The sequence below is a fragment of the Leptonychotes weddellii genome, chromosome 3 (genome assembly GCF_054177405.1).
Source record: "Leptonychotes weddellii isolate Sample4059 chromosome 3, ASM5417740v2, whole genome shotgun sequence".
NCBI classification, from domain to species: domain Eukaryota; kingdom Metazoa; phylum Chordata; class Mammalia; order Carnivora; family Phocidae; genus Leptonychotes; species Leptonychotes weddellii.
In genome coordinates this window covers 97,359,716-97,374,440 of record NC_138371.1, presented here as the reverse complement: position 1 = coordinate 97,374,440, position 14,725 = coordinate 97,359,716, and the positions used below count along the sequence as shown (strand labels likewise).

General features: G+C 40.2%; 1 protein-coding gene across 1 annotated transcript in view; it reads right to left on the bottom strand.

Annotated features, from left to right (window-relative positions):
- Window positions 1-5,512: 5,512 nt before the first annotated feature.
- The window catches only part of CNTNAP5 (contactin associated protein family member 5), a 741,254-nt gene continuing 732,041 nt past the window's right edge, over window positions 5,513-14,725 (bottom strand). The window contains exons 23-24 of the mRNA XM_081814618.1: window positions 13,326-13,397; window positions 5,513-10,753 (exon numbers count right to left, since the gene is read on the bottom strand). Coding sequence (XP_081670744.1) covers window positions 10,560-10,753; window positions 13,326-13,397 — 266 coding nt within the window. The 3' untranslated portion in view covers window positions 5,513-10,559. The remainder of the gene's footprint in view (window positions 10,754-13,325; window positions 13,398-14,725) is intronic.

The following is a 14,725-nucleotide window of genomic DNA, read 5'->3' as shown; positions in this document are numbered from 1 at the left end:
GATGTGATTTTAAGGCTGAAATTGGTTAAATCTTACTCTTCTATTAACTACCTATATAAATCTGTGAAAAGGGTGTTAACATTCCTATTTTCCAGATGAGAAGCTGAGTCACAAACAGGGTAAGACCCTTGCCTAAAGCTACACAGATAAGAGAGTGGGCATTGAATCCAAGTGTCTGTATCATCAAAGACTATGTAGTTCTTTTAGCAAATTAATTTTCTTATGCTAGATCTATTCATCTGAAAAAGGAGGAAAATGATACCTCTTGATGGTTTCATTGTGACAAAAAAAAAAAGGTAGTGCGTATAAGTACTTGACATACACTAAGTCCACAGCAATTGGTAATTATTTTATTATTACATTACTATTGTATGAGAATATTTGACTCATGCCACTTTTCTTCATAAAGTCAGTATCTCTTAAATGAGAGCTTTGCACACAACAAAAGGCTGTGGGAGACAAGGACAAGTTGTTACACTCTCCCAACCAAAGCGTCAGGGACTTGAGAGCTACCACCTGCCCTTTCGTGAGGAGCGTCCTCCTGTGTTCTCCCTTGATGGCATTTCTCCTCTGTTCAGTAAAAGACATGCTCTAAGACAGGCTTTAATTCTGTAAGGCCTGTTTGAACAGTTGGAGCTCCTCAGAGGGCGAGGCTGAAGTGGATTTGCCTTTTTGGTTAGTCAGCGATGTCATTAGCTAGAGATGGTGTTTCCTCCCCACGGATGGACTTCACATTCCAGCCTGGGCTTTCAGCAGCCGGCACACTGGTGTCAGAGACTGTACAACCTGTCTCAGATGTGCAGACTCTGTGATCTCATCCACCTGATCAAATGTTGGCCCTTGGAGATTTGTTCTTTTTGAACCGTCATGAACAAAGAAAATTCACATACAGTTTAAAAATTGTATTAAAAATACCATGAAGTTATTCCTTCCCTGCCCCTCCCCCCATATTATATGTCTGTTTGCACTCACAGACATCTTTTTCTCTTTTATATTACAGGTTTAAACCAAATACAGCTATGGCAGGTGGATAAGATTGAAACAGTTCTTCATTAACTTTGCATGCTACTCTCTGATTATATCATGTGACTAGAAAGCAGCTCATGAAAAAGCGGATAGGGAAACTAATATATTTTTAGTACCTGAGTATTGTTTTTTTGTTTTTTTTTTTTTTTTAAAGATTTTATTTATTTATTCATGAGAGACAGAGAGAGAGAGAGAGAGGCAGAGGGAGAAGCAGGCTCCCAAGGAGCAGGGAGCCTGATGTGGGACTCGATCCCAGGACCCTGGGATCATGACCTGAGCCGAAGGCAGACGCTTAACCATCTGAGCCACCCAGGCGCCCAGTACCTGAGTATTGTTTTAAAATCCATTGAATGATGAGGCGCTGAACCTCAGAGATAAGAAAGGACTTATTTATTTACTGTCCTTCAGTTACTAATTGGTGGAGTTGGAATATGAAGCCCTGACTTTCTGGCCAAAAGTCTGTGAGGTCAAGTTCTCTGATATGAAAAACTATTTAAACATTTAAGATAATTGGTTTTTTCATTATTTACAATTATGTACCCACTTTTGTGGGGAAAGACATCTCAAAATTTCATTTATAGCAGAGCCAGAGCTAGAAGTCAAAACCTCTTTCTAGTCCAATCTGCTTGCAAACTACTACTGAGCCTCCTTGCAGGACAAAGCACAACTGTCTTTTCTATGCCTGGCTGTATTAAATTCTGTGTGATATGTGTCATTTGTTTTTAAAACATTAGGAAAGGTCAAAGGGATAAATAATGACAGGTAGTATTTATGGAGGGCTCCACTGCCCCATACACAGCTAAGTGGTTTGCAGGTATTACTTCATTTGATACTCAGGGTCTCTAAATATTTTATTATTAATTTTCCAGTTTACATCTTCAAAACCTAAGGATTATGGAGGTTAATCTATTTCAAGTCAAAAAACTAGAAAGTGGGATTTTATAGGATTTGAGCCCTGGTGGTTTGCCTGGCTCTGATGTCTATGCATCTCTACAAGTATGGCTTTGAGCCTTATCCCATGCTTCGCTCTAGCTCCTCCATCCCTTCAGATGACTCCAAATTGTATTTACTCCCCACTTCTTTATTAAATGGCTCTAAGAAGGGTCTTCAATGCTCTAATCTTGCTAAAGCCCGTGTTGTTTATCTATTCTCATCTGAGAATGCACTTCTCAGTAGCATTTAAGGACTGTTCACCTCTTCCCACTTAAGCACCAGGTTTTCTGGGCTCCAACTTACTCACCTGGTCTTGTTCCTTCCTCAGTGTCTGGCTCCTTCTCCTCTAACAGATCATGCTCTATTTTCTAGTTATACTCATGTTCTGGATATTCTCACCCAGACTCTCTCTCACTCACATTCATACACATATATGTGTACACCTCTACATACATATACATATAAATAGGTCTCCCATGTGTCTCTCCAGACCAGACCACACTCCTGAACTGCAGACATATACCCAGATACCCGATTGACACCTCCACTTATTGCCCAGTCAGAATCTCAAACTCAAGAAAATCCCAAGTTGAATTCATGATCCACCCTTCCTACTTCCCAGTCACCATTCTCCAAAACAAAGCTGTTTGCTCCTGACCATTCAGTTTGCTTAAGCCTCGAATTCTAATTTTTCTTGACTCCTTTCTTCCCCTCATAATCTCCTTTGAGTTCATCAGCAAGCCCTCTGGGTTCTGTCTGGACCAGCTACTATTACTGTCTCTTCTACAACAGCCCTACTCCAAACCACCATTTTTCTCCATCAGAGCGATGGGTCCTAACTGTTCTTTCCTCCTCCCCTCTTGTTTCCCTATGGCCTGTTCGTCATTGGGAAGTTAGATGTGATTTTTTTAAAAGGTAAATTTGACAGTGTCACTTTCCTGTCTAAAAAACTTTGCCAGGTTTTAATTTCTAGTTGTTGACTGACTACCCTATATACAGAAGTGTTAATAAGCAACATATGAAGTTAGTTCTATTTCATAACAATGGATGTTTAATATCTCAAACACATAGAGTACAGTTGGGCTTAGGGCTCTGAGAAGAAAGAGAAGGCAAGGTGAGATAAGAAATGTGGCTACTGGAAATGGGTCCTAATAAAGGCTTAACAGAGGCCCAGGATTTCATGTGGGCAGCTGAAACCAGGATGACTCCAGAGCCTAAACATGACTTCTGACCAAGTCAGTGAGCTTGCTCTTGTACACATTTGAGCCAGGCGTGCAAGAGAGTATAATTCAGCTGAGTGATGAGACAGCCCATGACAGCACTTTCAGGCCTGTTGAAATCAACAAACCCAGGGAGTGGGAGTTTCGTGTTTCTCCAGCAACACCATAGGTCATGTTGTCTGGGACTTAATGGTCTAAAGGATGAGAATGGGAGCTAAGGGATTAATTGTTTGACTCTTCATTAACCCAAGAAAACACAGCGAGACACATTTGGCTTCCACACAAAATCATACAAAATTCTCTCTTTATTAAATATACATTATTTACAGTTTAAGTCTTTCTTCTGTACAACAGTAACCATAGAAAACAAATAAATCTAAGGCTAACTTTTATTTTTCCCCATACAGTGTATTAAGACATGTTATGTGGTCTACAAAACTGACTTGGAATGAGGCAACATCACTGGGGATTCTGTCTTAAGAACAAAAAAGGTCCAAAGGAAAAGTTAGACTCTAGCAGATCTACAAAAGGAGGTGACCTGTTTTGTGCTTTTGCCATGACAAAAATTCTGACACATAGTTTTCAGGGGGAGAGGTTATTTTGCATTTTATTGTTTATTTGTTAAAAATAATCTGCCCGCTCCTTCTAATTCCTCAAAAAAGAGGGCCACTCCATGCCAGAGAGAGACTGATCTTCCATCTGAAATGGGCATGGTAATGCTCTGTCATAGTCCATGGGCCAAATCTGACCTATTGCCTGTTTTTTTAAATAAAGTTTTATTGGAACACAGCCATGCCTCTTTGTCCATGTATGGCCCACTTCCTGCTACAAGAGCAGAAGTAAGTATTTGCAACCAAGACTACCTGGTTTGCAAAGACTAAAGTATAGAACATCCAGGCTTTTAACAGAAAATGTTTGCTGACTCCTTACCTATTAAATCTTGGAGGCAGACTCTTGGTTCGCCCTTAGCCTGCACTTGTATTCCCAATGAGAACCTGCACCCTTTTTGCCTCTTCCAGTTGACTGAGGGAAGTGACAGCCTAAGACAGCACAGGGTATCAGGAGGCCTGTAAACTACCAGCTTCAGAAGGAGAAAAGTCTTGGTGTTGGACCTCACTAATTGGAAAGTCCCTATTACACTATAACTATCCTGCTTTAAAGCAAGGTTTGATATTTTTTGCATGAGTATTTAAGGCAGGGCAAGGTTATACAAGTTGACACTGCCATTCAAATAGAAGAGACTAGTTAATATTTCATGTAAAACCTTCAGGGTGGGGTTGACTATAATGGAAAAATATGACTAGGCAGATGCCTGTTAATATTATCCCTTAACGTTTCACTGAAAGTTTCTACTTATGGGCCTTCCAATGAGTCTGCAGGGAAATACAATGCTCCTCTTGCATGCCCAGAACCTTGTTCATATCCTCTGAGGCTACTGCTGGCATCTGAGGCATGCAAGAACATGATGCAAATGAAAATACCAGGATTTAATTACTGAAACAATTAGATTCGCCTTTGGTCATGGTCTAGTACTACTCTCCCAATTTTATCCTGGTATTTTGAAAAATTTTCCCTGTGTCACTGGGAATGATTGAGAAAGCCAGTGTTCCCAAATAGTGTTAGATGGTGGGTCCCTGACAGTATTCACTGTTAGGGATGGAGAGTACCATATCTTTTTATAGTGTGTCATGCCTATGGCAGGACCAATGAAGGGGAAAGAAGGACGACTAGACTGATTTCAGGACTTCAAGCCTTCTACACATGGGAGTTTTGATTCGAGATAGTGGATCTAAAGAGTTTTTTGACATTTTCTTTTCCTTAAAATTGTTTCTGGGTATTCAACCTGGGCAGGGCATATCACTGTGGTGATAGCAACTAAAGCATCCCGAGAAAATCTTGATGAAATAAAAATAGTGAAAAAGAAAAAGATGTGGTTGGAGTAGGGCTGGGAAGGGTCAATAAAATGTCATGCAAAGGTAGGTAATGAATTCTTCATGCATACCCCGTGATATTGCCTCTTTCCCTAATGTGTAAGACAATGATCCAAATGTATTGAAGGGACTCCTGAATAAGGAGCCAAGAAAGTGGGAAGAGCTGCTGCCACTGATCCATGGTGGGAGCAATGACCCTCCACACCTGAGGCAGTCACTGATTGTTGCCACAGATTCCCTCTTCCTCCTCAACCTGTTCTCGGCAGGTGTGGTCAAAACACCAACACCAGCTTTTGCCTTCATCCTTGTTCATGCCTGTTCAGCCACTTTGTAGTCTATAAACATTACAAAAGACAGACAACTAGCTTACAAAGTACAATATTTCACTAAAAAAAAATGTGCTTTTCTGTTCTTCCTCAGAGTACCTTAGTGCAAAATAAGAGAAAAATCACTCAAACATAGCAAGAGTTCAATATTAAAACCTTATATGAAGGTTTCAAATAACTGCCAAGTCAAAAGGAAATTTGTCTATCCCTACTAAACAGATGTCTATATAGGATGTCCTAGAGAAAGCTTGACTGACAGCCCTATTTTACAAAGTCTTTGTGTGTCTGTTTACACTGTTTTTCCCTTTAAGGGGTTCAACTATTCAGGATTTGTGGGAGCAGAGATGAAAACTGGGGACACCCAAATCTACAAACTAGATGTTCACCAAGTAAGGGGATGGGTGAGGGGAAGGGAGGACAGGTTGAGAAAGAACCGAGAACAGTATGTGAAAGAAATTCAATTACACTATGTGTCTTTTAAAGAAAACGTTTTCAAACTGCATGAGAGACATGAAATAGCACTCAGTTATCCTCCATGTATTCTGAAAGTTTGGAGTTTGCTTACACCTTCTTCCATTAACCACTTTTACATCTGCAGGAACAAGGAAACCTCTTTATTTACTACGTCCACTTGTGACCTGTAGGATAAATGAAACCTAAGCATGTCAAAACCTTTAGATTAAAAAAAATGAGTAGCAGAGCTACACACTGTCTCAAATTCCCCTTGGCAGGCTGGTGTTACAATGTGGATTTGATGGATTGCAGCTATGGGGGAATTCAAAGGAAGCCAGGGCGTTCGTGGACAAACTGTCAAGACTTTTTATAAGAAAGATTTCAACAGCCTGATTTCTATTTCCCTGAATATCTTGGAGAAGACACTCTATTTTTAGCCTCCCAGTGTGGCTCCTCTAAGTGAATGAGCTTCCTGCAGAGAAGAGACAGGTGTGACTTTCAGGACTGGCAAAACTCACCCAAGGCACGGAGGTGAGACCTCACTTAGATGGACAACAACTTTTAGTCAGTTATTTACTTGAAGATACTTCATCTAGTTTTCAGAGATCATTCTAAATAGAGTCAAATGGTTTGTGGGGACAAAGAAGGGTTTTAGGAGGGGTGGAAGGACGGCAGAAATCTTAAGGGACATTCGGAAGAGCAAATGAGATGCAAGAGGTTTATGACCTTTGCACACATGGCTTTGAAAGAACAGAACAAAGAGGAGGCAGGGAGTGGAAGTAGAGATTGCTGTCCCTACCCCATGGAGAGTCCCCAAGCCATCACTGTCAGGACTGACTGATGGGAAAGAGGGTTTTCAGAATCCCCCAACCTGAAATGAAGAAAGAATGGAGAGAATTGGGCTTCTTCCAAGGTACTTTACAGACAAGGATCATCTTTTCTTGCTGTTCCTAAAGAGTTAATCCATCTCCCTCTACAGAAAATAATATCTGGATAGATAGATATTTGCTTTGAGGAAGAGAAACAAAGCAGTTTATTGAAGGTGGAATATACAAGAAAATGTTATGAATATTTTCCATAAATTTATCTGTTTAAGTCTCTAGCTAAGGCTTTGCAAAAATGATTGTGCAGGACCTTTGCTCTACATTTTATAACACTTTTTGTGTACCCCTATTACAATAATATATACCTGCCCTGATAGACTTTAAGCTCCTCCAAGGGCAAGAACAAGGTATAATTTATATTTGTATAGCCCATGTCTAGTGCAACCCTTGGCGTACTGAGCATCAGTAAATACTTCATGATGAATTAAGAAAGGGAACAATCTATTTCTTTTGTTCCAATCCTGCTCCTGCTACCTTGTGGTGGGCATGGGGCTAATAGAGGGTGGAAGTCAGGTTAGTATCATCTCTGTTATTACTAAAGAGCATAGAAACTTTTTAAAAAAAATCAGTCCCATATGAATAAATAAACTAAAATCTCCCATATGAAGTTGAGAGTGAATAGAAGAGGCTAAGCTATCCATAAATATATATCTAGAGAAGTGACAAATGTCTAATTCTCTAGATGAATTCTCATAGAGACCATGGCAGTCGAACCTATATGCACAATGAGTGATGCAGTGGGTGCTAAATATATTTTAGGGTAAGTAAATGTACTGTTGTTCACATAAAAAGAAAGGCTTGTTTGGTGGGAATTGTATCAATAAAATATCCCCCTTAGAATGTGAAATTGCACAGTGCTTTTGGTTTTGCTGTAAAGTGACCACACTCCATAAAATCTATTTGTAATCAGCAGTTACCAATGACTGAGGGTTACAGTGGAGGACTATGGTGGTCCAGATGGCAGAGCAGGTCAGGAACCTTGACTACTCTTACCCAGTGGTTAAGGAGGGGTCAGAATGTTTTCAACGACTATTTGTTTTAGATTATAATCACTCAAAGATCCAAACACTCACACAATTGAACAATTGCACAAAACTACATGGATTTGGTACCACTGAGGAAAGACAGGCAGAGTTAGCACTTATTTTCGAGTGAAAATTGTGTTTTGCTTTGGAGGGAGCAGCTTGCTTGTTTCCATATACATCTAATGAAAGTTAGTGTTCTGGGGTTATGAAATAATCCAACCCTGTAAATGTAATTCTGCTTTAGCCCTGAGACTCTACTTGTAAGAGTGATGTGCTGATTGCACTGTCTTGGCATTGGTTTCTGGGTCTGTGATGTCATTGTGTGTATGTATACATCATCTACATATGCGGGGAGGCGAGCTGGTGGATTCTGCAGTGCAGATGTGGCAAGGATAGAGCTTCACAGAGTCTTCACCCTACAGAACTACCTATGAGCATATATAAGTAGATTGGGAAAGCAAATACTCTGAGTTGGCCTTTGCTAGTTCTCCATTTCTTCTGTCAGCACTATGTCAGCAAAATATAGTCCTCACTTTTCAGAGGCTTGAATAATGAGGGGTTCCAGTTTTATTACTCACACCTTCCTTTGCCTTTCCAATTCATTATTGGAGATGCTTCAGGCTAAAATCACTGCACTTCATGGTGATTTTTTTTTATTTCAGGGGACAAAGGACTCTGTACCCAAGCAAAAGCCTGATTTATACAGCCTTTTTATGGAAATAGAAAATTCAAAAGTGAAAATTGGAAATAGGGGTGGATAGGACAGGATAAAACAATATTTAAAGATCGTTCCTCTTATTAGTGGATCATTCATCTTATTAAAAAAGCTGGAAGGGAAAAAAAAAGATGCCCATGTTGGAATCACTTTAAATAAATTTACTAGAAAAATGATATAATGAAGTGATTAAGAATCCACAGAAAGTTTTAAGAAGAGAATATATACTTAGAACAATATCATAAAGTTGAGAAATATGATTACAAGCTGAATCCTTACCCATGTGCTCAGACACTGAAAGAAAAGCCTGAAATGGATTTGAAATGAGATGGAGCTAATGAGTTCCTCATTGGGAGCCTGGCCACACAGGGGAGTGTTAAATAATCAGAGGCGATAGATGCTCTATGGACAAGATGGAATGTCTGCTAACTGTCAAGACTGGCAAACTGCGATGTGGTAATTGTTTCCCAAACCGAATCTGTCTTGTAAAGAGAATCGGCAAGTACTTTCCACATCTGTGGATCATTATATTGGCATTCCCAGCATTCTGGAGGATTGATACTATTTTCCCCTTCTCTTTTTCTCCAAGATGGCCCAGAGGCAAAAAGTTAGACCTATTGCCATAGCAAAAAATGATCAGGATTCTTACCACCACCTCGTGGATAAGTTCGAGATGCCTTCTTGAAGGAATGACTGTGTTTCTTTGAAGCTTAGTTATCAAGAGGGGCAAAGACCCTGAAACTTACTATCATCTTATCTTGCAGTCTATGCCTACATAAAGATGTGTGTGGGGGCCATTATATACATAGGGTGTAGATGACTTGAAAATGTGATGTACTGTAGAACCTATGGTCTCCTCTGAAACTAAGCAGTGAGGGTTCGCTAGACAAACCACAATGCCCCATCAATCAGTGTACTCAGAATGTCACAGAGAATGGCTCCATGGACAGAGGAGGGTCATTGTGTCTGCCTTAAAACATGAAATCTGCATTCACTTTATTCACAAGATCTTTGGTGAATGGATGGAAGGAAAGAATCCTGCTTGGTATTTCTCTTCTTTCATGCAGTTTTTTTAAATTATTATTTTGTTTTTGTTTGTTTTTAAAGCTCAGTTAAGATGGTTTAAGCTCTTTCATGGAACTAGGTACTATTTTAGACTTTTATTAGAATTTCTTTGTGCTGCAGTATATATATACCTCAGTATAATAATCCCAGGAATAACCTAGCTAACATTTCTTAAAAAATTGGAAGAGGCATTTTTGAAGTTATAGAACATCTACTTCCTAGCAGCTTTCTTTTTTACCTCCTAGTTTCAAGCTACTATTTTCCATGCTTCCCCTAGGTTTATGCTATTGTGTGCTGTTCTAAAGTGTCAGCCCCAGGAGAGAGTGGTAAGAAAGGAGCAAAGGAATAGCTCACTACTATCAGGGATCCTATATTTGAAATACTCAGGGGATAAGAGTCAAAGTGAAAAAGGGTGATGAGTTAGGGCAATGGGCGTCCGATGGTAAGGAAAATCAACACAAAACAAACTTCTCTTATTCCTTTGAAAGTGCCACTGAAGCGAACCAGGCCTTTAGCATCTTCTTTCTTTACCCTGAGTTCCCTGGTAGGAATGAACTTGAGATGAAGGAGGATGTCAAGGGTGAGTGTCATACGCCTAAATCACAGAGCTCAGGTTCAAAGTAAGCCCGAGGTTTAATGCAAGACAGAATGGCTGTGGAACTAAAAAGTGCATCTTACTTAGAAACTGGAAACACAGAACTAAATATGCACATGTGCACACATGTGTCTCTTCTTTGTCTAGAGGAGTAAAGTCAGTCTCTTAAGTGATCATTATCACCACAATAAGTTTGTCAGAAAGGAAGGCAGTGGCCATAGCTGCCTGGTCTTCCGGGCTGGATCAAGGGGATAGATGCTGTGGTTGATACAGGTATGTGCCAAAAATAATTGGCAAACAGATAGGAAAAGGAGAATGACCAAAATTAAAAGATAGGAGAAAAATTTAACAACCCGAAAGAGAATATTAGGTGACCCTGCAGTTTCTCAGATGAAATATTCCCGTTTACACTCGCTCACTGTGTTTTGCAAGTCAATGTCATTTCTAAAGGAACTGTCCAAATTTTCTGGGTATTCCTTCTTCATCTGGTTAGTGCGGTGTGACTGCTTATGCTGGTAAAGGAACCGGGTCATGATGCCGATGATAGAGAAGATGATGAATATCACCACCGCTATTACTCCTGTCGATAAAGAGGAAAGAAAGAGAGAAGGAAATCATCAAAGATCATACACTCAGAAGAGATGATTCAGTCTAGACAGGGAAGGCCATTGGGAGAAAGAAACAAAACAAAACAAAACAAACAGCAACAAACTCTGCTGCATGCCCAGAACTGAAGACCAGCTGAAATGTGTTCAGTCTTCAGTTACTAAAAAACCTCCTCTTTCAGACTGGGCAGGAAGAAAACCAGTCTAAACTGGAGAATGCTATCATACGAATATGGGCTCAGACTGGCAAAGGATTTCTTAGTTATTTCTTCAAGACTTGATTTAAAGAATGTGACAGAATCATTTAATTAGCACATTTGTCATGTTCAATCATTTGTCATTTCTTGCAACTATTTTAGAACTACTTTAGCACACTAGAAAACCATACTGAAGTATCCCAGACCTCAATACATGCTCTCCTGATGTAAATTCGTTTAGGGTATGTGTTCGCTTTGCTAAACATGTTTTGTTAATAATGAAATGTTTGCCAAACATGTAGGGCATTCCTATACTGCTGTGCACTCTGCTAGGGATGGGACAGTTCAGAAACGGTATGCTTCTGTCGTTCAGAGATTCAGAGTCAACTGAAATAGCAGACTTCTTCCAGTTAGGTCAGATTTCTTCCTGCTTTGACTGCATGTGATGTTTTACTGCAGCTACTCGGCAAGTTGCCCTCACTGACTCTAATGAAGGTCTTGTCCCTACCTTTGCCAGGAAGCCTCTAGGGATGCAAAGAGCAAAGTCAGCAAAAAGAGGGTGACAATGTAGAAACTGGTTACTTATAAAGAGAGAATGTTTCTATACACATAGGATTTTCAACATTAAAATATGAGAAGTATTTATGATATTCAAATATAAGTTTATTCCCAAGAAAGCATATATTCTGCTGTTTTTGTTTTTCTTTCTAAGTAGAATGGATAGTGACGAACTGTGTTTCTTTTACAAAGATAGTTTTGGACATCCTGCATTCTTATTTACATAAGCATGGGCATTTGAGAGTTAAATATATTTGCTGCACATTTTCCACTGCTTTGTATCAGAACTGGGGCCATGATTAAGACTGTTTACTTTCTTTTCTTTTTCTTTTTAATATTCAGAAACCACTATGCAGCATTTTCCCTGGCTATTTTAGAACAAGGCAGAATAAAACCACCTAAGTTAACAAACATGAATAAACTGGGTGGTAGTGAGTGACTCCCATGTTTGGCTGCAGCTTTATGAGATAAGATACAGAATCAGTTTCTACTCCTTTAGTACACAAACTGTTCAGAGTTGGAGGAGTTTTCCAGAGGGGTTGGGATGCCTTTCCTGCTCTTAGAGATTCACAGAAGCATGTAACTGGGTGGGAAAATGTCAGCAGTAACAAGTCTTTTCTCCCCTTGACAAATACGAAATTGTAGGAAGAGAAACAGGCACTACATTGTTTCCTATATTTTTTGGTGCCAAACAAAAATCAAGTTGGACTCTTTCCCCTGAAGCAGAAATTCAGGTCAGACATTTTAAGAGCTTCCTTAAGGAAAGTTCATGGTTTTTGTTCCTCACAACTGCATTGTAATGGTGCACTTCTGTTCTCCCACAACCATTTGCACTTCCTCCCTCAAAACACCATTCACTAGTTCTGTTGTCGCTGCAGGTTCATTGTGGACAGCCTCCATGGCTTTCACCCATGTATCCCTATACTTAGCACAAGGCCTGACCTATAGCTGAGACGCATTAAATAGAAGTTAAATTAATGGATACTGCTGACTTTTAAAAGAACTCCATCTGGTGTGGATCAGTTAACCTAGCCTGCCAGAGGCAGCGATGGGGGGCACCTGCTGGGGCTATGGTTCTTGGATGGCAATGAATTCAGTCTCTCATGGGCATCTTACATTAAACAAGGTTTGGGAATCATTCTGTGTTGCAAGGCCCAGAAGGGAAAAAACAAGCTACTGGAGGCGGAAGCCAGGCTGAAGGAGGACAAAAAGGGGTGAGTGCGACAGGCAGTGAGAAAATGGAAAGACAGGGGAGGTGAGAGGGAGAGCTGAGCTCACAGCAGAGCAGACAAGATCTGTATCTGTAACCATATGTGCTGCTGGATTCAAAACTCCATTCCTGTGGGCTTCACTCTGCTCATTAGATCCAACCCAAATCACTTGGTGGAGAAAACTGACAGGACTGGGGCTTCACCCATCTGTCTGCCCCAACATGGCTTCTTCCCATATGTTTTATTGGTGTGCTTTGTTTGTACTTTAGGAAAACTGACAACTGGATGAGCTGAACAGGGTGCACACTGCCTGTCGCTAAGTAAGTGTTCCAGCTGTTGACTCAGTAGTCAGCTGTCTGATGGATCGGGGCAGAGTGCATCCATGGAGCTGTGGATGCTGGGGGAGAGGGCACCTTTGATCATACAGCACCCATGACTATTCATGAAAAGGCTCACAGTCTTGCAGATCATTGCGAGGTTCTGGATACTAGATGGCTATAATTAAGGAAGGAATCAAATAAATTTCTCCCAAGAACAGAATCATTTGTCCCCTCTGCTTTCAGCAACAAGGCATGATTTACCTCCAATGACGGCCGAGTCACTTCGAACGGCATTAGTGAGTGGTTCTCGCTCATCCGTCTTCCCAAAGGGATCTGCAAGGAGTAAAAGGACATGGCACTTCACTCCTCACTCTTTATACAGGAAGGAGGTGTACAATATGGACTTGGGATGACACATCTGTGGGTTAGGCCAAGTACTCTCAAACAGTTGAGTTCGCATTTTTTTAGGAACCCGAACAAACATACATATAAAAAGTACACAACTTCCACCCCATAATTCTGTGACTATTAGCTTCTATGTCAGCTGTAAGGTAATGGGCTGAAACAGATGATGGTAGAACCCACCCAAATCTGCTTCCACCTACAGTTTACCTCTCAGCCTAACCTAGAGGTCCCTCTCTGCTTTGTTGGACCCTCCCTCTTCATGACGATGGCCTCTTACCTCAAGCATGCATATGCTCTCTGCTTCAGAGGTTTCTTTAGCTGCACAAGGATTTGGAGTCCATTGACAGGGAAAGGCAAAAGTGCTGGAGGATTAATACCCCCAAGAAACCCTCACTGACAGAGAGAGGGATTTCACTACCCGTACATTAACATATATGGTAGAAGATAAAAGAACATCAAGTTTGAAGGCTCGTAGACCTGGATTTGAATCTTGCTTTGCCACATGTTGGCCTGGTGACATTGAGCTAGATATATTTTTAAATAGCAAATCTGCAAATGTATTAAAAGGGGGTAATAGTACACATGGAATTTTTAGGACCTAGGCAACTGGCATCAGTATCCCTGTATCCTCAGGAAATACCTACAACATAAGTATTATTTTTCCCACTTCACAGATAAGGAAATTAGATCGAAGTTATTTAGTAACTTGTCTGGAGTTCTACAATTCATCCATGGCAGAATCAGAATTCAAATCAAGGCTAGTCAACTGCCACATTTTGTTTCCTTCTATTACACCTCACTGCTGCCAGGAAAACACCAAGTGTGGCGATGAGTGGGCAGCAGCAAAACTCAGTCCCCCTTCTTTCTTCATAATTAATAACTTACGTGGCAGTTGATTACCACACTTGATTAAGACAAATCCCAGGGACATTTCAAGATACTCATGGTGATGGTGATTAAGGAAAGATGGAAAAGGTATTTTAGGGAGTAATAAAATAAGAGAAGATATATGGATGATAATGCTGTGGGCTTTCCTATTATTATGGAAGGCTGATTTTAATCACATGAATTATATTAGTTCAACAACCAGCCTGCCTCTCTCTGACCCTAAACTCTTCGATCCTCAGAGCGGTAGTCATTATATATATATATATATGAGAGAATATAATTTATATATATATATATATATATATATATATATAAAAGAGAAATTAACATCCCCTGGTAATGCCTTCTCTAGTTTTGCCCTTACATTC